General features: G+C 41.6%; 1 protein-coding gene across 1 annotated transcript; it reads right to left on the reverse strand.

Moving 5' to 3' along the window:
• Positions 1–1255: 1255 nt before the first annotated feature.
• On the reverse strand, positions 1256–20798 carry radil (Ras association and DIL domains). The gene is made up of 19 exons (XM_070922967.1): positions 20715–20798; positions 19496–20000; positions 16871–16978; positions 16210–16325; positions 15915–16097; positions 15163–15835; positions 14429–14559; positions 12980–13017; positions 12618–12769; positions 12381–12493; positions 11992–12108; positions 10651–10774; positions 7478–7650; positions 6924–7074; positions 5420–5646; positions 4545–4872; positions 2783–2922; positions 1636–1775; positions 1256–1355 (listed from the first exon to the last, which is right to left on the reverse strand). Exons 1-19 carry the CDS (start codon positions 20796–20798, stop codon positions 1256–1258), a joined length of 3603 nt encoding a protein of 1200 aa, XP_070779068.1.
• Between the last annotated feature and the right edge of the window lie 1390 nt (positions 20799–22188).

Below are 22188 nucleotides of genomic sequence, written 5' to 3' on the forward strand. Positions count from 1 at the left end.
TAACGACCTGTGTAAACAGTAATATGCAGTTCTGCAGTGCACAAGTTTCCTGGTCAACCAATACACAACCCATACCTCCAGTATATTGTTCTCATTCCAGAAAATTGTTTCTTTTTTTCCATCAGTACATTTCAGTGTTTACTGAATATATTTCAGAAGAAAATGAGTTTCCCAAATGCAGTTTCTCTTTTGAATGTCCAAACAATGTGACCAAGTGTTAAATATTTACAAAGGACTATTTACACCTCTTAACCAGATACATACAGCATATATTCACAAAAGTGTGGTTTATACACACCAGGATTGTGCATCAGAATCTCTGGAGTGAAGCATGTTGATGATGATCCGGTAATGAACAATGTCCCACAGCAGCTGCACATCCCGTGTGAATGTCGAGCCTCAAGAGTTCATCTCTTTTCCAGTAGAGGTAAAGTCCAGTGATGAGGTTAAATGTGAAATGGGAGAGCTGGGCTGTACATCTTGACATTCTTGAGTTTGCTTCCTCTGCCTCTTTCACCCACTCTCCAGAACAACAGTCAACATTCATACACACTCATTTAGTCTGTTGAGCAGACAGTGATAGTGCTTTGGGAGTTGCTAACAAACAGGTTTATAAAACATTCCACTCTAAAAGCACTGGGTAAGACATCCAGCGTTCACTGAGGCGGTCTTCAATTGTTTGTCTGCAAATGCTTTTAAGAATTGTAAAGTACATTTTACAGTCCCTTTTGAGAGCTGGGTACCATGCTACTTAATGTCTGAATTACTAATACAAATTACTCTAAAAACAGGTGGAAAAAGTCCAATGTGCACACATGCTCCGAGGGCTGACGGGAGAGAAATTAAAACCCTACAATCTACTGTGCTTTAAACCACATCAGACTGCATACTGGCTGGTTAGACCTCGCCCACCTCAAACACTGATTAATTAGGCAACTTTCCTCGCAGCATATTCCTTTGATGTCATGGTGAGTTACAGATTCTGTCTGTCACACAAACCCAGTTGGAGTCAGCATGAGGGAAGCAGGTCTGGCAGCTGTGGAGTGTTATCTCCAGTTTGATTGCTTGGCTTTGTGCTGTGCTGACGTTAGGTTTCACATTCATATTTCATGCCGCGTATATGTACGCATGGGTGTGTGTTTGTGTGTACCCTGTTCATCAGTGCACACATCTGTATCCCTCGCCATCTTGCTGTCCTACCTCTCCAGTCCAGAGTAGTGTGTCTGTAGAGGGGGCAGCGGTTACTCAGAGGTGGTCAGCATGAGGAGGCACTGATCTTCTCTGAGACGTCGGGGTCGGACTTGGCTACCAGGAAACGTAGGCGACCTCCTCCCAGACGAATCAGATCCACCGCACTGCAAGGAGCAGGAGGAAATAGAGGGAGAAAGACAGAGTCCAGTTACATGAAGCTCAGCAGAGACAGAGTAAGGACGAAGGAGCATCACTGTCTGGGCTCGCACCAATCAATCACAGTAATCAATTGGCTTAAGAGGCTGACAGCCATGGGTGTGGTTAACATTGTGGAGAGGAGACTGCTCACTCTGTCATCAGTGTCAATATCACGCAGTAGTATCATTAATCTCCACCAGCCCATTGTCATGGTCACAAACAGCACCACTGGACAATCCTCTGTACCTCTGGTAGTCTGCTCCTATCAGACTGGTCCCGTTCACAGCCAGGATGCGATCTCCAATCCTCAGTCTGCCGTCGGAGGCAGCAGGTCCGTCAGGGATCAGAGTCCGGATGTAAATGCCTGGAGCGTTGAGAGGAGTGTGCTGCAGGAGGAAGAAGTGTTGGAGTATGTACAGTGTGTGTGTCCATTATTTAGGTGAGCAGCTGGTTGAGCTCTCACTGGTAAAAGTCTGAGGTGAGGTAACCCCAAGATATTCAATTTACAGTGACATAACAGACAAAAAGCAGCAATAACAAAACATCTCATTTTTGCTCAATAAATGACTTCAGTTGATTGAAAAATTGAAAATTATAGGCGATCTACAAATGAACTAACTAAAATTTAAAAACCAGATACCGATATGAACACAGCTTTTCTTTTCTTCCAGTGTTAAGATGGTCATGGTATAAGCCTGATAATACACTGAGGTTTCCTGATTTATAAATTAACAGACTTAGCAGAGGAAATGGCGCCCCTGCCTTATTAATTACTTTTGTATATCAGGACCACTTGCATAACATCAATATTGGTGCCATGATATTGTGATGAAGCTTTAACATGTCTTCCAAACTTTGTTAAATGAAGCGTGGACCTCTCCAGTCGCCTGTCCGCTACATTTAATTTTACTAATATTAATTGAAGGAACTGGCAGGATTACGTTTCACTGCGATTGTACCTTATATGAATACATGTGACAAATAAACTTGATTGATTTATTTGTTTATATACTGCTTCTAAATAATAAATAGTGGGGGTTAAAGTAAAGTCTATAGAAGTATATTCTGCAATTTTTCAGTGGGCTCAACAAACAACTGTTCAGTTTCTCAATGTGTTGTATTTTAGTACAATCTTGGCATCTACATGAACACATTTATAGAAGACCCTCATCTAAATGTGGCTTAAGCATATTTCTGTGTTGTTTGTTTTACTTATTCTACTAGCTGAAGTAGTGAACCAAATGTTTCACAAAGACATAAACATACTGCTGGAAGATTTTACAATTTCCCCCCAGGGATCAATAAAGTATTTCTGATTCTGATTCTGATTCTGAACCTGGACTGACAGGTGAGGTAAAATGTAAAATATGTTATTATACTGCAGTCTACTCACCAGGCCGTCTATGAGTCCCATGCCCAGTCCGTAGGGTCCCTTGTCCAGTTCCACTACAAACACCACACACAAGTCATCAGGAAGGGGAGGGGCGCCAGGGGAGGATACAGGGAAAGGAAACTCACACCCACTAATACACCCTGCAGAGGACACGGACACCCAAATGCACAAAAACACACACACACACAAACACACACAGGGTCTTGCTATGGGGTTGGACAAACACAAGAGGTCTTGCTGTGCAGAAAACACACACACACACACATGCACACAGACACATGCAAAGGTGCAGCGACAGAGCTAATCTGACACACGAACATGTGCTTCTGACAAGAGCCTGCAGATGTCACACTCACTACAATGTCAAGACGGCACATGGAGGCACAGAGCAACTAGCTCAAGCCTTTTACATTTACAGTGTGTACAGAACTGCACAAAGAAGTGCAAATTTAAAGCTGCATTCATTGATTTTTGGCCACTGAGGGGAACAGAAGAACTCAATAAAACAACTAGAGGGACACAAAACAATGATATAGTACAATCACCTTATAAAGCTGTTATGGTTAACATGTTAGCAAATAATTGCCTACTTGCACATCCAGCAGACAGAGAGTTTCTCTACATTCATGTAATGAATGTAAGTTTAGTGTTAGCTTTCATTTTGGCTCTGGCTGGGACTTCTAACTACGACATGTTCAATATTCTTCACTAGTTAGTTGCTATATTTGTTTTCCTGCCATTTGGTGCTCGGCAGGGAGCGTACAGTGGGTTTATCACAACTTTCTGCAGAAAACAACTGCTTGCTGCAGCTGGAAACAACGCTGATGAGAGTACTGAGACTGAATCAAACAGTAATTGTGTTGGTAAACCAAATGAGCTAAAAGAGGCAAATCTTTGTTGGTGATAATTCCTTGTGGATACATCGCTGCAAGTGACCTCTTTAACATTACTTGTAGTCATTTAATCCAGTAATATAAACAATATTGATGAATGCAGCTTTAAGTGAATTTAGAATGGCCCTCAGTTTGTGCAATTGTTGTTAACGTATGTGCTGTTGTCTTTGAAAATCACTGAGTAAGGAAGCACAACAGAGATAAGGGGACTGAGCCACATAACAGAAAATGTCCTTCTACTAGAGCGTAAACATTTTTCACATCAGTCAATTCCAGTGGAAATTTGGTGTGTGACAGTAGCAACTTTATCTTCATGATAGCATGCATATGCTGCATAATGTGTAACACAAAAACTATGTTTTTTATGCAGTGTGTATAGTGTACATTGTGTACTGATAATATATTATGTAGGTATGCACCCATCCGAAACGCCAACGATTAAATGTAAGAATGTATTATTAAGCGGATGGCCACAACATATAATGTTGTTATAAAATTCAGTGTTTCCACAGCAGATTCTGGCCTCATGTTATTTTCCATGTAAAATATTCCAATGAGTTCCCTGCAGTGAGACATAAGGATTTTAAATTTGGGGAAAAAAAGGTATCTGAATCGTATTGAGAAAAAGTTGGATCTGTGAATCCCTTATATTGAGTATAATGAACTGCAAGGTTAAAAATTTAAACTCCACATTTGGGGTGGACAAAATAACAAAAACACTATACAATATGTGATTTAGTACAATAGCCCTTTCTTTTATGTTGTTTATTTCCCCCCCATTAATTACACAGTGGTAAATGTTAAGGCCCTAAATTGTGGTGTTTGTGTTCCTGTTATTTTGTCCACCTCCTGTATATCATTCAGCCTACCCTCCAGTCCGTTGGTGATGAGGCCGTTTGTCTTTTTACATTCTGCCACAGTTCTGCTGGTGCAGCCGTTAGTCTGGGTGTTGGGGCCTATGATTGGCCCAGGCCCTCCTCCTCCTTCCGGGTACAGCGGGGTGTGGGGAGGGGTCAAGAGGCAGGACGGGTCTGGATTTGCTGTGCGAGGGTGGTGGATGGTGCCGTTCCTTCTGAGGCTGTGTGTGTGTGATTGGCCTGAGGGTCTCTCCCGTCCTCTCTCCTCTCCTGTCTCTGTCACCTCGTCCCCAGGACCCCCAGAGCGGGGACTGCTGTGGGCCGGAGGCAACAACTCCCTCTGTGTCGGGATTGAACAGAAAGACTTTAGAAGACAGTATTTAGACCTCTAAAGGTGCAATGATTAAAAAACAGGAGAAACATAAATGTTCCTGTTATCTTTCACCTATGAAAAAGCTTTCTTGTTGCAGTACACAAAAGCTTTGTCCCAAGATAACGTCCAATTAAAGATGCTTAAAGAGATGCATTATTTTACAGACATATTTACCAGTTGTCATATTTGTGAATGTATATGTGTTTCTGTGTGCGCGTGTATGTGTTCATATCAGGGTGCAGTAACACTAGGGATTACGGTCTAGTCAGCCGTTCCCACTAATTAGACAGCCTAAAGACTAATCAGATTAGCCATGATTTAACCATGTCTAGGTTTCTGTGAGTGAGTGTGTGTGTATGTGTGTGCGGGTTGGCTGGAGTAGAGGGTTTTTGTCTTTCATTTATGGGATTATGAGGAACTCTTCAACAACCACAGCTGCTGAGGCACATGGCCTGGATTACTGCTAGGTGTGTGTATCTGACAGTATGTGTTTGTGTGTGTGAGTCTTTCTGACCTGGATGTCAGGCCAGTCGGCTGTGTTGGTTCCATTGGAGTGTGTGTGCACGCTGGGAGTGTTGGTGTGCGTTTGAGTCTTGGCGCGTAATCCCCACAGGTAGTGCCGGATGTAGAGCAGCTGTCTGTAGATGCTGTCTTCTACACACTCGCTGTCCAGGTCCACCCTGAAGCCGGCGCTGGGCAGCACTATGGGAGGGTGGTTCTCGAAGCTCTCCAGGAGGTCCACTAAACACACGCAAACTGATGTTCACTCATCTATACACGTACACACAATCAAAGGCCTGATCAAGGATTGCTGTACCTAGTATCCTGGTTATGATCAGGTTTTGGAGTATCAACATTGTGTGTTTGCATGAGTACACATCATATCCTAGTTTCAGAAATCTAGAGAAGCTCTTAACCCGGTTTTAAGAAACCTGAATATGCAAGCTGGAGTACTCTGTTAGAAACCTAATTTGAAAAAATCGAGCAAATAGTACTCTTGGTCAGTGTGATTACTCCTAAATTTTCTCTGAAATCATTTTAGATTTGTACCTGTTTATGCATTCCAATTTGATTTTTGCCCTTGCATATTAACTGGACATTGTGTTCACTCATTTGTAGTGTGTGATAGTTGAATTTGTCTGTTTGTATTGTTTGTGTTTATTGTAAGACATTTTAATCTCAATGAGACTTTTACCTGGTTAAATTAAGGATATAAAGGATACTGTGGCATTTAAACACCTCATCCAGGTTTCTGATCTCTCTGTGCCTTGTAAATAAACAAGGATGGAATGATGATCGACCATATATGCTAAAGTGAAAGTGAACGTCTGACACTGGTTATGTGGAGAGACAGATGGAGAAGCCAATTTCAACAGAAAAGTAAATACAGCGAAGTTCAGACACTCAACAAAAATAGGTTCAAGAGGAAACTCGTCAATACAGAAATGAGAGAGCATGACAGATGATCAGAATCCGGATTAGACAAATCCTGTACAGTATACAATATGAATCACCGGGTTTCTTTATGTCCCATTTACTGTAAGTGTGATATTCTGAATGATGAAAACCAGAACATGAATAAACACCAGGATACTGTGAATGTAAACATACTGATCCTGTTGATGATCTCCCTTCAGAATGTAAACTAATGCAGACCGACACTGACTGCAGCAAATATCCATGTTCTCATTCATTTGTTCTTCACCTACAGCCCCTGTAACCAACAGACCTTTAGCTTAAAGATCCCCTCCACACTAAACTCCTTCAGCAGATGAATGTGAGCAAAGCCTTCATTCTGCACAGGGATGTAATTATAAGCAAAACACAATTCTGAGTGGAAGGGGACTTTAAATATGTCTTCCAACATTGAGCGTAAGAGATACAGGCCAGTATATACTGCACTACACTCAACTTTCTCTCTTATAACATGAGGGCTTTGTGTTGCCATTATTTTATCAATTCTGCTGGTTACAAAAATAAACTCATACTCACTCACGCTCACAAATCCACACATGTACCTGTTCTGTATATATACGCCTCGTCCTCGCTGCAGGCTTGCCATGTTGGGACGGGGCCTATGTCTGCTGTGAGCTGATACTGGGTGAGAATCCTGTGCAGCTGGACAGGTTTCAGAGTCGGGTGCTCACTGGACAAAGCTCGCCAACTCAACTGCACACAGAGAGGAAGAAAAGGAGAGGAAAAATTGATTAGATGTCCTTTTTTTTTTTAATACAGCCAAGCAATCATGGGAGATGTGTGGGCAGTCACAAGCTGATCCTGGTTAAACCTTTTCAGAGACATTATCAATCAATAGCTGACCAGAGTGACTTGCTTCATGAACAGCAGTTCTGTTAGTTGTATGTAAAACAGTCGAGAAAATTAATTACAGCCAATCACGGCTTTCCTGTTCCCTGTACCTCTATATTCTCAACAGCAATATTTTGTAACTAATGGCGTCCACTGTTTGGGTTAAACTTGAAACTCGTTTTCATACAGAGGGCTTTCTTAGTGCTAGCTAGCGCTAACCCTGTATAAGATTGTGGGTAAATGTGTGTGTATGTGTGTGGGGTACCTGTGTGAGCTGTTGTGGAGGTGTGGCCAGTATGGACACGGTGCTGTTGAGTTTGGTGAAGAATTTGTCGGCCAGATGTCCCAGACCGGACCTGCTCGCCCACTCCATGACCATCCGCAAACACGCCTGAATCTGCAACACTTTGGAGCGCTGGAACCAACCCCGAGATGGACCTGCGATCGCGCACACACATACACACACACACACACACAGTGTGTTTGGATATTTCATCAGAGACACTGCAGTAGATTTCTATTCTAGAGTGTGTGCATGTCTGAGATAAAGGCCGACTAAAAGAGTGACTGTGTGTTTGTGTGTTTCTATGCATGTGTGTGTGTTGTACGGCAACACAGACATTAATTTTTAAATTAGTTGATACTGACGTCAGTGAAACAATAGCAACAGCCAGCAGTCGCCTGCTCCTCGCAGAATACAAATCGACTGCTGCAGAGGGGCTCAGCTGACTGGGTTTGTGTTTTACTGCACACAGCCTGCATTCTTCACTCTGTGTAATCCCTTCTTTCTCCGTATCACATCAAAGAACTGAAAGGAAGTTTGGTGGCAAGTTAAGCAGGCGATAACTTTAAATCTAGCATTTGTCAAGCTGGCATCCCATAGTTTGTCAATCTGTCGTTCTATTACCTCACTGCAGCTATAATTCCTATTTAAGCTTTCTGAAATACCCCCCAATGTGAGCTTAGGCCTCTGCTGGGGTTTGGTACAAACAATGACAAACAACTGGACTAGAGCTGGGTATCATTTGAGATTTTTCAATGCTAACGATACCTGAATTTCTGTGCAGATGCCAAAGCAATATTTTTTTTACAATCAGGTAATCACATACAAAGAGAAGAAATGTAGCAGATTTAGCTACTGGCTACTTTCCATCTGCACTCAGCAAGTAGACACAAACACCATGAAACAGTTAATACAAACTGCAATGTATAATGAGCCCAATAGTCACATTTCAATTGTACACTCAAGCCTTTGCAATATGAACACTCTTCCCTCACAATAACTGTCACCGTTTGGCCCTTAAAATGTCAATAAATAGGGTTAGGGAAAGACATTCATGTTTACTATCACATAAGACAAAGCAGCAAGTTCTCTCATTTTAGAAGCTGGAGCAAGGGAATATCTAACCTCTAACCATCTCTAAAAGTCATAGAAACACAGTAGGACAAAACATTGAATTCAAGGTAAGGCAGATGTGTAAAAATAGATACTTTTGAATTGTCAAATGAATCCTGATAGGACTTGTTTCATAAAATCCATTACTTTGAGAAATTTTACCGTTTTTTGAATATAATATATATAATTTTTTTATTTAACAAAAGAAGCTAAAGATTTCAAATGTTAAATGTTGTCAAAATATAAGCAGCGGTAAATGAACTTGAATAAAATGTCTAAAACTGGCAAGATATTTATTAAAATGAAAGAATTATGAAAAGGGTTTGCGCTCTTCAATCCAGGATTTTCAAAAGATATTGTGGGGTGTGTGTAGCCAAAATCAACAGTTTGACAGTCTGACAAAAAAGTAGAAGATCTTCAGATGCAAAAAGGATCAGTTTGTTCCCGGTGCAAAAGGTGACATAATGTGAAAAAATCGGACAATAAAGTGAATATTTTGGTCAAAGGAACATCATCAGCACAACAAAAGACTTGTTATTAAAATCAGAAGCAATCTGCTCACAGAATAAATAAACAAGATTATGAATCTGATCAGACAACTAATACCAGCTTTTGGCGCTTGACAGTTTACAATCCTTGATACCAAAAACTGAACGTGTTGCCACTAAATTTCTCTCTCTACAAGTTAGACATGACAGGAAGCTTCAGGCAGACTATAAACTGGCAGCATTTTGTGCAGACAGCACTCACTCACACACACACACACACACACACACACACACACAGCCCTTCAAATATTCTGCCATATGTTTTAGATGTACACACACACACACACACACATATATATATGCACAAACTCCCCTCTGTAATAGGCTTATGTCTAGGCACAAAGTAATCTATGTGTGAGGCATCGCAAACGAGACATAACTTAACCTCTTAGCAAAGGTGTCATAATACTTCATAGCAACTGGTAGAAAACACACCTTTAAAAACACAGAAAAGCCATCGTACACTCCCAAACAAACAGGCCGAACAACAAACAGCTATCCATATAGATAATCTGTTTGCCGGGTGAAAGATGTCACCATATTACATCTGTTAAACTTGAATTCTCCAGATCAGGTTTTCAGTCGCCATAATATCAAGCTAACAGTGTGTTTGTGTAGTGTTTCTAAAATCTTAACCTGAATGTGTATGTGTGTGTGTGTGTGTGTGTGTGTGTGTGTGTGTGTGTGTGCGAGTTGCAGAGCGCATGGTGCAAACGTCAGCGTTACCTGCTATAAACTCACTTCACTGTTACCATGGATACCACCAGTGGAGAAATATAAATGAGCGACAAAAAGGGGAGCAAAGGGGAGAGAGAGAGAAAGCCAGACAGACGGAGAGAGCGAGGTGGAGATGAGGTGGGGGACACGGGAGCCTCTGCATGAATATAAAGGTATTTCTCCTTCTGCCTTTGCCAGACATGTGATCTCTCCTGTCTCCACCGGCTAATGAAGACATATGGCGTGTGTGTATATGTGTGGATAAAGATACAAAGGGAGGGTGTGGAGAGGTTGGAAGTGATGGTGTTAGTCGGACACACAGATATAGCTGGAGGTAAATGACTATTTTCTGTATTTAGACAAGGTAATAGACTAATAGCAAGGTCATCACAACAACTGAGCGACCTTCCAGCCTTTTACCCTTCACTCTGCCCTTTTCCCCTCTTACTCCCTCCCTTCCTCTATCTCCTCTCTCTTTCGCCTCCATCCAATCCCAACCTCTACTCTTCTTTGTCTCAACCCCTGATGGCCAGATGGAAGGAGGGAAGGCAAGAAGAAGAAGGAGGAGGAGGAGGAGGGAGAAACAGAATGCAGATAGGAGAAGGGCATTGAGGACAAATCTGTGTTAGTCTCTGTCAAAATGCTGACAAGGACACAAGGACACTCTCTCTCTCTCTCTCTCTCTCTCTCTCTCTCACAGACACTAACAACTGTACAAATCCTGAGGGAGGTCTAATGGAAGAGAGAGTGTAAGTGTGAGTATGCTTTTTGTCCCACCTTTGTCCATTAGCTGGTTAAACAGCGACACGTTGGAGAAGAAGAAGAGGTAAGCAAACATCTGAGCCTGGATCTCCGGGTGGACCTGGTAGCCCTGCAAAAGCTCCTGGGTATTCTGAAACACCTGCACACACACACACACGGATGAGCAGAGAAATACTGTTGTTATTAAAAGACATGTCAATGTGTCTATTGTTGCTTATGTCCATCAAATATTGACGAAAACTAGATATATTATCGTATATATTCTGTATCAGAAGAAGTCTTTAGAGGTGTTGCAATCTCCACTTGAATTCAAAATCAACTTTTGTGAGTTTGAACAAAGTCTGGCTGCACAGCATGGGTTTATATTAATTGATGACCCACTAGCAGGTAGGTTTAAAGGGTTAAGCAAATTTCAGAAATGTCCAAACAAATACTTTTAGAACGAAACAAAAGGTTCCAAAGTAAAAAAAAAAATAAAATTGAAAAGACAGCAAGAATTTGGCTGTCTTAACCTCATCATATGAGACAATATTTCTTGCAGCATGAAGCAAAATAAAGAAAGGTGTCAACAGTCCACTCTGACCTGTGGACCAGTATGTCTCATGCTTAGAAAATCTCTCTTTCAGGTGCATCAGTATGTTTAACAGATCATTTATAGACATGCTGCTGATCATTTGCTGAATCATTTGGGTTGGTGGTTGGTTCCCAAATCTTTCATGTCCCTAATGCTTTAATACTTAGATAAGGTTGATTGCCGGTTCCACTCCATATTTATTAACTATATTGACAAATTTATTTCCACTCAAAAATGTGTTTTGTTTATTGTTAAACAATGCTGGATTTTAAATACTCCTAGGATGCACACAATTTTGGTAGGAAACACTTAAAATAAATAACATGTATGTATGAGCATGATTTAGTTTGAAAGCCAATCATGGTCCCAATATGCAGCTTTCACAAGCACGATGTGGCAACTTGAAGCCTTTTCAGTAGGAGACGTTTGGTAGTTAAACTTTTGAAATGAATATTTGTATATTAATGGATGCTGGATTTTTCAATGAGGGAGAAGGAGTAGACATAATTGTAAGAATTGTTACAATAATTAGTTGATTTTTTAAACTTTTTGTGGAAAAACCATATAAGGAAAAAAATTGTATTTAAAGCAGAGTATTTAGTCTAATGTGGATCTTTGAACACTGATTGTAAAATCAGCTATTAAATAAAATTAAGAGCTACAGAATGAGATGTGACAATTTGAAAAAAAAAAAAAAGATAATTTATCAAACATTTCTGGCACATCCTCTGTCATCTGACAACCCTAAATGTACTACAATACAACACAAAACATGTGCTTACCTGCAGGACTCTGCGCACAGGTTCAGGAAACCCTACACCTCCTTTCCAGCAGGGCTCAGAGCTGTCAACCGGGAATGGATTACAGTCTAACAAACCTGGTAACACTACATAAAGAGCCTGGCCACCCACACACAAACACACACACACACACACACACACACACACACACACACACACACACACACACACACACAAACATGTATGATGATGGAAGTGATCTGAAATTGCAGAATAACTTGTAATTTATTCATATTCTTACCTCATCATTTATTGTGTGTGTGTGTCTTATGTGTGAATGTTATTATTCATCTAGCCTGGTTTTAAAAACAAGACGAAAAAAATGTCTTGCTCATTAAGAAGATGGCACCGTTGCCGTGGTGACAGATTACCTTGGTAATATAGTAGACACATTGCTGGAAAGTGTACATGATCACTTCTTCCAAGATAGTCATTGCCTCTTCATTGGCTGATATGGTCGCCGATAGCAACGACTCCTTTGACCCTAGACACAGATGACAGAGATAGAGGCATATTTAAGAGATATAAAGCTGAATCAGTATCTACTGTATGTCAGTGTGAGTAATGACTCTTCAGCCAAGTTGTTTCCTGTGGGTGTGTGTGTGTACCTTGCAGTGTCTCTATGCTGTGTGTGTACGCTGGTGCTCTTTGCTGTATAAAGTAGAGGATCTCAATGGAGTTGGACATCCAGAAGAAGATGGTCTGCAGGTCTGGGACCAAGTCTGAGATACTGAGCAGAGACAGGGAGGCTGGGTCTTGGCTACACGGGCACGCATGCACACGCGCGCGCGCACACACACACACACACACACACACACACACACACACACACACACACACACACACATAAAAGGGTGGAGGGTTGAACAAAGTTAGGTAGACATAATGACACATTGAACACACCGACATACAACCTCAAAAACGGTACATGAGCACACATGTTCTCTTTCTGTTGGAAAGCGATACTCACTGCTGAGCTTGCTTCTGAGCCAGCTCCTTTGTCTTCTCCTGCAAGACACACACACACACACACAGCAATTAAGTGCTCATTAAACTTTCAGGATGTGCGTAGGAGAACCACACTTCATGACACTATCACTAACCTGCAGAGAGAAATATCACTATCATATTTACAAAACCTAACACAGTGACGCATGTTAATAATTACTTTGTGCCCCACTGGACTGAATACAAGCTTCCTCAAATGATAAGATGACCCCCAACACCCATTTCTGTATAAAAGACATAAAGCCTTTGAATAAAACAACCTCAACTGAAACCACCTCCGCAAATATAAAAACTTTATACACTTATAAATACAACATAAACCTTCTGGGGAGAAGACAAGAGGTGCCTTTGCATAGTGTGGCTATTGTTTAGGCACTCATTACTGACTAAATTGAATGCGATACGAGATGAGTCTTATTACTTCCAATAAACAATTTCCTGGGGCAGACCCTGATATTTACAATATTTTAAATGTCTCTATTTTAATATTCAAATAATAAAGTAAATCAATTAAAAAAAAAACATGACAAGCTATAGCCAAGTGGCCTTTCTCATTCCACATCAACTCAAAGACAATCAGCATCAACCAAGTAGATTCAACATTTTGGTCATTTCCAAAGCTAAACATACATTTGCCAAGCTCATAATTTATCAGGGCTCAAACCTCAATACTGACCAACATGTGTCAGAATTGAGTATCAAACTGCAAAGTTGGTAGCAAAAGACTGATGAGAGTCTTCGTTGATTTGATATGTCTTAATCTAAATAAAACTTTTCTAACTTATGTTACCACATTGAGCATTTTGCTATATTTCATTAAATTAAAATTTTCTTTTATATAACCCAAACTAAAGTATCCTGAAAAGTATTATTTTGGTATTCGCACCAAGTCTCAGTTTCCCATAACGAAAATGTTCAAAAAGATACTCAGCTCTGTCTGTAGGTCCTCAGCCTAATTTTAATCGTCCATTAAATGTTAAACAGAATCTTAAAAATGCCAATCATAACTTGTGAGACCTAAAATGTCTTGTTTTGTTCAAGATATTCAATTTAAAATTATATACAACACGCAAAAGCAGCAAATCCTCACATTCGATAATCTGGAGCAAATATTAAATATTTTTGCTTTATTAAACGACTTCATTGACTAATTGTTTCAGCTGTAAATACGATTGATTTTCCTCTAAAACCCCAAAACTTTTTCTATGGGGGCAGAGGTTGCTATGGAGACAATTCATAGTATAGATAGAACAGAATACTGTGTGTGTAACAGAGTACAAAACACGTGATATCTGTTTAACTATTCACCTGACCTGACATGGCAGACAAGTTTCTCTCCACATGAGGTCACCTTAAGCAGAGACCAAAGTGCCACAAAGACAGAGAGACAGAGAGACAGGTAGACACTGACCCATGCGATGGTCTGGATTCGTCGGACAATCTTAAGCAGCAGTTTTCCAAAACTCCCGGGTGGGAAGGTTGAGGCAGAGTGTTGTATGCACAGACACAGCAGGTAGGCAGGTGTCAGCTTATGGTCGTCTCCTGTGAGGGAGGTTAAAGGGTAAGTTCACCCAAGTTATGAAAAAACACATTTTCTCATTGACCTTTAGGGATATCTATCTAATCATGCAGCTCACAGATTTCGAAAATTACTTTAAAGAAAAAGAATCACTTGAACTTCTTTCGGCCAAGAAAACAAACAGTCCCAATGAAAACAGCTGACAGTGAAGTCGGTGGATTAACAGGGACACTGAGTTGTTGCTTTCATGGACACTTTTTCCTTATTTCCTTTGTGTTTCAATACTAAGGGCTGACTGGGCCCGAATCCCTGTGTAATGAATTGCATATTGAACTGTGTATTTCCTCATTGTAGCCTTCCCGTTGGTGTATGTATGCATGTTGTTGTTGTTGTTGTATCCTGTTTTCCCTGCTAAATTTGAAATGTCACAAAAAGAAAATAGAATTTAAAAACCTGGACAAATAAACCAAAGCTATCTGCATTGCGTGAGATTTTTTTTATAGTTTCGGTGAAATAACTTTTTAATTGTTATACCATATATCCACTGAGATAAAAAAAAGTGCAACATTATATAAGTGCAACAGACAGCTTATATTCTCTATTATATTGTAAATCAGAGCACAGACCTCCAGGTTCAATGAGAGACACAATCCTGTTCAACAGCTGGTCTTCATGAGCCTGGTCAAACTCCAGCTGTAGCCTTCTTTTCTGACCTCCTCTTCCTCCTCCTCCTTCCCCTCCTGAAAGGCAAACGGGGCCTCCCGCTGCTGTCCCACCGCTGCGGGGTTTTACCAGGTGAGGTTTGAAGCTGCGTCTAACTGCCGGAACACTTGACACCTGCGCTGCTCTGTCCTTCAGCACAGAACCACACATCTTACAGGTCTGAGTCTCTCCCTCCTCCACCCCTGCATCGTAAAGCTGCCCCAGGGAGCGAAGGCGTGCCAAGGTCTGAGCAGGCAAAGGCTTAGCGCCCGTAGGGTCCTTGTACAGGAAGATGTAATGTGCTCCGAAGGAGAGGAGGTCACCGTGCCGCAGCGTGGTGGAGCGCTCGCAGCGGGAAAAGTTCACCAGAACTGTTGCGTGGAGCACCGGCTCAACAGCAACACAGAACCGCTGACTCTCCGCCAGCTCTTCTCCCTTGTTGTTGTTGTTGGCATGACGACGGGGTGCGGGGACTCTGCGCAGGCGGCAGTGGAGGGGCAGGATGTCAGGAGAGAAGAGGCAGATGTTGGGGCGAGCTGATGGAGTCTCCTGACCGACTGTGTGCTGCTCCCTGTTCAGCAGGTACACCAAACAGTCCTGCAGCACAATAAATATCACATAATCAGGTATACCGGAAGTCTCTAGCATTATACATGAACTTCTTCACTATCCTCACCTGCCGATTGTATCCCTGTAGCAGTAGGAGGTGCGGGGACTGGTAAAGCGAGTGCCTCACCCCTCCTCCTCCCTGACTTCCCTCCTCTTTCCTCCGGCCGCTGGAGGCCGCCTCACGTTCTCGACCCCTCAAGGGCCCTGGCAGGGTGGAGTAATAACGCTTGGGCTCCTCTCCAACTCCCAGCTGCAGACACACACAGAAACACATGGGCATTCAGGATTTAAGGTGGATTGATAGCAGGTTCATGAATAATAACAATCAATTATCCTGACTAGGCTTCAGTGTGTTTTCCCACCTGGTTGAGGCTGGTCTCGCTGAGGCTGCGGCAGAAGGATGAGTTGCTGGACCGAGGCAGGGTCAGCGTCCCCTTCGCCCTGTTCCGCTGGAGCTTACGAGCCTGAGCATTAATATCTGCAAGGAGGCAGAGAGGAGGAGCAAGAGAGAGAACAAGGAGAGAGAGAGAAGGGAAAGAGGGAGAACAGGTGCAGAATAATAAAAAGGCAGAGCAGGGAGAGAGGGAAGTTGAGGACACACAAGAAAAGAAAGGTAATGAGTGGAAAATAAGAAGAAAATGTACTTAAACGTGACATGTGCATTTTTAGCATGTATGTTTGACTCATGAGTGAAGTCTGGATACAGCAGCTTCAGGCTGCAGTGACACAAGTGCATAACAGTCATGTGTGAGCTGAGTGGAAACCAGTCAGATGAAGTAAATGGTGCTGGATGGAGCAGCACACGTGACTGACAACAATGAACCTGATGAAAGGTGAACTGAGCAGCTCCTCATGACTTGAATTTGAGGCCATGCGATGGCTCACAGATTTACACACACACACACACACACACACACACACAGACTGAATCATTGGCAATGGGTGTGGCACTGGTGACAACGCAGGTAGAGGTGGTCTCCATGGCAATGACTGACAGCCACCCTACCTGAGGCCAGTCCCCACCTTTAGAGCTGGACTGTACCACTCGACCAGACCGCAGGGGGGAGCTCCTGTGTTTGCCCAGCCCAGACAGACCCATTAGAGCCGCCAGGAATTGGGAGGTTTTGGGCCCTACAGGAGGGGTTAGGAAGGGGGGAGGGGAGGCTTAGAAAACACCCCCTCACCAAAACACCAAGCACAGAATAACCCCCCCCATACACACATATACCAAACGCACACCACAAGACACGCATGCACTGTGGAGCCAAAAAGAGTCTGTGGTGCTTCCAGTGAGTCACATCAGCAGTTAGTAAGGAGAGATACAGTTAAAAGGTATGACGTACAGGATTTTCCCCTCTAACATATCACTGTCAAATTAGTAAGATATTGTATTCAAAGTCAGGCAACAATACATTTTTTCATTACAAACTATATAAACTACAGTCTATTACAAATTATGGTGTGCTTAGGGCTTACATGTGGGTCAATTTGGTTGTTATTGTCTTTTGATTTTATAATAAATCCAATTTGTTATTTGTTTTCACAGTTTGTTGGCAGGTGAGATTGAAACTTGGCAGAATTGAGAATACAAATTGTATCATTGAAGGCTGATAATACAATTTATTTGGCTGCGATGTGTTCGTGTCATTAATGAAAATCCTACCGTACCTTTAAAATGCCATCTCATTGTAAGAAATGTGTGTAACAATACACACACTTCACACATGTGCATGCACGCGCTCTCACATACACCAGGGGAGAAAAAAGACAGAAGTAAAGAGAAAGAGAGTCCAGGGTATGTGAGTTTTGTAAACACTATAACACAAAAGAGAAAAGGTTAGTGTGAAAATGAAAATGTGTATTAATATGTATTAGTTAGTTAATAAACCAGTTTATCCCAGAGGGCAAATAGAGGTCCAAGCTGCAGTTGTGTAACTATAACTGAAATGTCTCTAAATTAAGTAAGGAACGATTTTCAAAGGAGAAGACTGGTGATGGTCTTTATTCTTCTTATTGTAAACAAATCCAATGAAAAGACCAAAACCAACAATACATTTATCCTACAAACAAGTGTTGTCTGTGCTGCCAAAGCCTGATATGGCTTATTCCTCTGAGCCATAGACCTCCACTGTTGTCCACATACTGTTAAAAACACATCAGTGAGCCGCGCCGTTGCACATGTTCCTGTATTACAATGAACTCTGCAGTTCATTTCGAGTTCATTCACTGTACATAGTCCTGCCGTAAATACTCACTACCACACAAAACGTGTATTAATCTGTGGTTGAAAATAGTCCCCACAATCCACGAGAAACAGTGGAGACAGGCTTCCCAGTGACAATACATACACAAAACCATGCATGCAGAAAGGTGAGAACATTTAATAAGTTATATAATAAGTTAAATAATAAGTATATGCTCAAATACTGACACGGCATGAAGAAGAACAACTTTTTTAGAAACAAAACTATATATTTGTGACACAGACAGAGTAGGGAAGGTTTTGGTCTTTTTATGGGATTTGTTGACCATAAGAAAAATATAAAATAACACCAACCACATCCTTTTCCGTGGCTTTTACAGGTTAGTTTATATTGTCTTGTGCTGTCCGAAACATGTACAACAACTGTGCAACAATGAAAAAAAGACTGTTGACTGACTCTCTGCCTACCAGTTGACATAGCAACCAGTAAACCCTGGCATGTTTCATGAGAAATGTTAGTGTGGCTGCAAAGTGCAAGGTGTGACTGTGAGGCTGAAAATACTTGCTCTGTCTCTCTGAACACTAACTGAGTGTTTATAAATTACTTCAATGGGATGCACAGGAGTGAGGGGTATGTGCGTGTTTTTGTGTGTAAATGGCAAACTTTTCATCAATCAGTAAATCAATCTATGTAAAGGTCACTTCAAGGTTCCCAAAGACATTCACACAGGCATAGATTCATATTACTGCATTGCAGATGTAAAGTCACAACAGTAGTTTTAATGAGTTTGAGCAATTTGTTTTACACATTCACAGAGTGAATCTCTAGCTGAAACAATACAATATATAACATCATTTTGAGTGTACACAGTTCAGGTGTGTGTAGGTACTTTAGTAGGAAAATTATATTGCCTCACTGTAGAAGAAATGTGTCATTCATAAAAACACTACAGTGCACACCCATCCACACCTCCGGTTGCAAAGGATTCAGCTTTCACTCAATCAATTGACCAGCCGTCCATGCATCTCCACTGCTGTGTGTGTATATGCATTCCCTTAAGTGCTCAATTGTACGTGCAAGTGTGTGTGTCTCTAATAAAAACCTAATTGAAACACTTCTGCATTAAAAAAACACTGGTAATCATCCAGGAACAATGTCTTCAGATAGGCTCTTATTCTGCATCCACACACACACACACACACACACACACACACACACACACACACACACACACACACACACACACACACACACACACACACACACACACACACTGCAGGGGAGGTAACGAGCTGTGCTTTTCTGCTGAGTTTGACATGTCAAGAAAGGAAGGGAATTAGACCAGCTGCTGTGTGTGTGTCTGTGTGTGTGTGTGTGTGTGTGTGTGTGTGTGTGCCTGTCTATCTGTGTGTGTGTGTGTGTTTGTCTTTGTGTATTTCCTCACCAGCAGTGATGGTGTCCTTCTCCTTGGCGTTGAGTTCCTCCACCTCTGCTCTCCTGCGCAGCTCAAATCTGCGAGCGTGTCCTTCTCTGGGTTTCCACAGCTCCTGGAGCAACAGCGGCTTTTCATTGTCCCCCAGCGCACGCAAGCATTCAGTTCGCCACCCCCCTCCTCCTATCCCGCCTCCCCCCTCAAAATGCCCGATGACATCGCACAGGACGTACGAGTGGGCAGCGTTCTTGTTGAGCGAGTAACGCTCGAGTGCCTCTTTGACCAGTTCCTGCGCACTGGAGCGCGGCGTGGCCAGGACGCTCTTGTAGTTGGCACCGGCACATATTTCATCTCCAAAAATCTTCAGCACCCCAGGGGCCGAGCTCTGTGTGGAAAGTTCAGCTGGGTCGTCCGCTGGTCGCTCTGGGGGTTCAGTCGTCGAGCGCCGGTCCCCGCGAGTGTTTGTCCCAGTTTCTACTGGGACACGGTCTCTGTAACTCAGAGTACGGTACAGGACCTGGTGAACAGACAAAAAATGCTGAATGTACTGTACTTTATCACTACATTATGTACTGAGACTTCTGCCACCACCTCAGTTCACTGGAGGTGAATAGAATTTTGTTTGTGGTGCTCAAAGCATTGAAAAATTACATTTAAACAAGACTAAGAGGCTACAGCCACCTAGTAGCTATATGAGCCTCCAGCTCAGAGGAGCTTTGAGTTAAATGATAACATCAGCATGCTAACATGCTCTTTTGTAGGTGTAATATTTACCATGTTCACCATCTTAGTTTGGTGTGTTATAATGCTAACATTTGCTAATTGTAGCCCTAAACACAAAGTACAGCTGAGGTTGGCACATAAACCAAAGTACTGAGCAAATTAAGATCTTGACTTGATGATGGTCGGGCGATCACTTATATATTATAACAGCTCATCCTGCATGAATGTGTGTACCAAAGTTCATGGCAATCCATCCAATAGTAAAACTATCTACATGAGACAAGTACGAGAGAAAGAGAAAAAACATGTTTTGTTTTTTTTGTAATTTGGGTGAGTTGACGTATAAAAGGAGAGAATATGTCAAACAACACATTTAGGTATAGTGCACACTTCACTGAAACCTGTATTAATATTTGCTAGAGTGTGTTTGTTTTCAATAATCTGCCCTTTATTTAACTAAGATGGTAAAAATGGCAAAATGGCAGCGTGTATGTTTGTGTGTGCGTACCTGTGTGAAGGTCCTGCTCTGGCGTTTCAGGCGGCTCTTGGATGGAAGGGACATACTGGCCCCAGACGAAGAACCGTAAAACATGATGCTGCTGTTGGCTTCACAAACTCCACAACTGGTGAGCGAGGAAATACATTTTAAATGCTTTATTTGAATCCATCATAAAGTATTCATATATTTACACACACCCACTCATATGAAAAAGTCCATACATAAAAGGCACATACACGGCTACATGTTACACTTACATGTGGAACATTTGTAGATCTGGAAGGTAAAGAAAATCTACTCTAAATCTATTATGTAAAATGTATCCACCATGATAAATAACAAGTGGCTCTTGCAAGTACCTTGATGCTGTTACGTAGTTTCACTCCTATGTGCAGCAGCAGCACCAGGTAAAAGTCTACAGTTGAGGGTCAGATGCTTTGCATGTCATTTCTCTGTCACCTTTCACACTGGAGAAGCAAAAAAAGACGATGTTAAAGTGAGTTTACAGCAACACTGAAGAGTCCCTGCTGAGTTCTGGATCATTGAGATTCATTTCTTTTAAAGATCCTGAGGGATTCAGATAATATTGCTGTGGTGTTTAGCTTTTTAATGATTTCTTGAACAGAACTTTTCCCACCAGAGTCAAAATTGCAAATCAACATCACATTATTGGCTGCCAAAGACATGTTTTGACTTGGAAACCATCTGCAGAGTTCTCGGCCTGGACCGTGTGCAGCTTTGATCAAGGCAAAATCTGGAGATAAAAAATTGGATTTTTGTGTAGAAACAAACTGTGCTGCTCTTTTGAAGAATCTAGTTGTGTCTGTAGTTGATTACAGATACATTATAAATTCACATACTGACCGTCAGTTCATGATTTAACCATAGTGATTCATCTAGTCTTTTAGAAGTTCTAGACTCATTCAATTTTCAAATCAAAACATTGGTTGATCATCACCAACGATGTGAAATATGACATTCAGATCCTGTGTTTAATATACCACATAGCAGGGTAGGTTAATTTTTAAACGCACAAATTAGTTTTTTTGACAAACTAAGGACTATTTTCTTTACAGATTTTCTATGTTGCACAGTACAGTGTACAATATCAACCAACCTATAAAAGCCATAAGTTTGGTGTTATTCCATATTTTTCTTATGGTCAACAAATCTCATGAAAAGACCAAACCCATGATGTATTAAAGACGAGATCTCTCAATGCTGTCTGCCTTCCCTACGCTGCTTTTGTTTCCAAAAAAGTTGTTCTTCATACCGCTGAGTGCCTGTATTTGTGCACATATTTAATCAATGTATTATTTATTTATAGAAAGACAGAAAGTGACTTCAGATTGCTTGCTTGTTTTGTCTGATCGACAAAACAACAAATCATCACATTTGTAACCTGACCAGCTGAAACCAACAAACGTTTGGCATTTTTGGTTGACACATGACTTAAACAATTCATTGCCAATTCATTTTCTGT

The sequence above is a fragment of the Enoplosus armatus genome, chromosome 2 (assembly GCF_043641665.1).
Source record: "Enoplosus armatus isolate fEnoArm2 chromosome 2, fEnoArm2.hap1, whole genome shotgun sequence".
NCBI classification, from domain to species: domain Eukaryota; kingdom Metazoa; phylum Chordata; class Actinopteri; order Centrarchiformes; family Enoplosidae; genus Enoplosus; species Enoplosus armatus.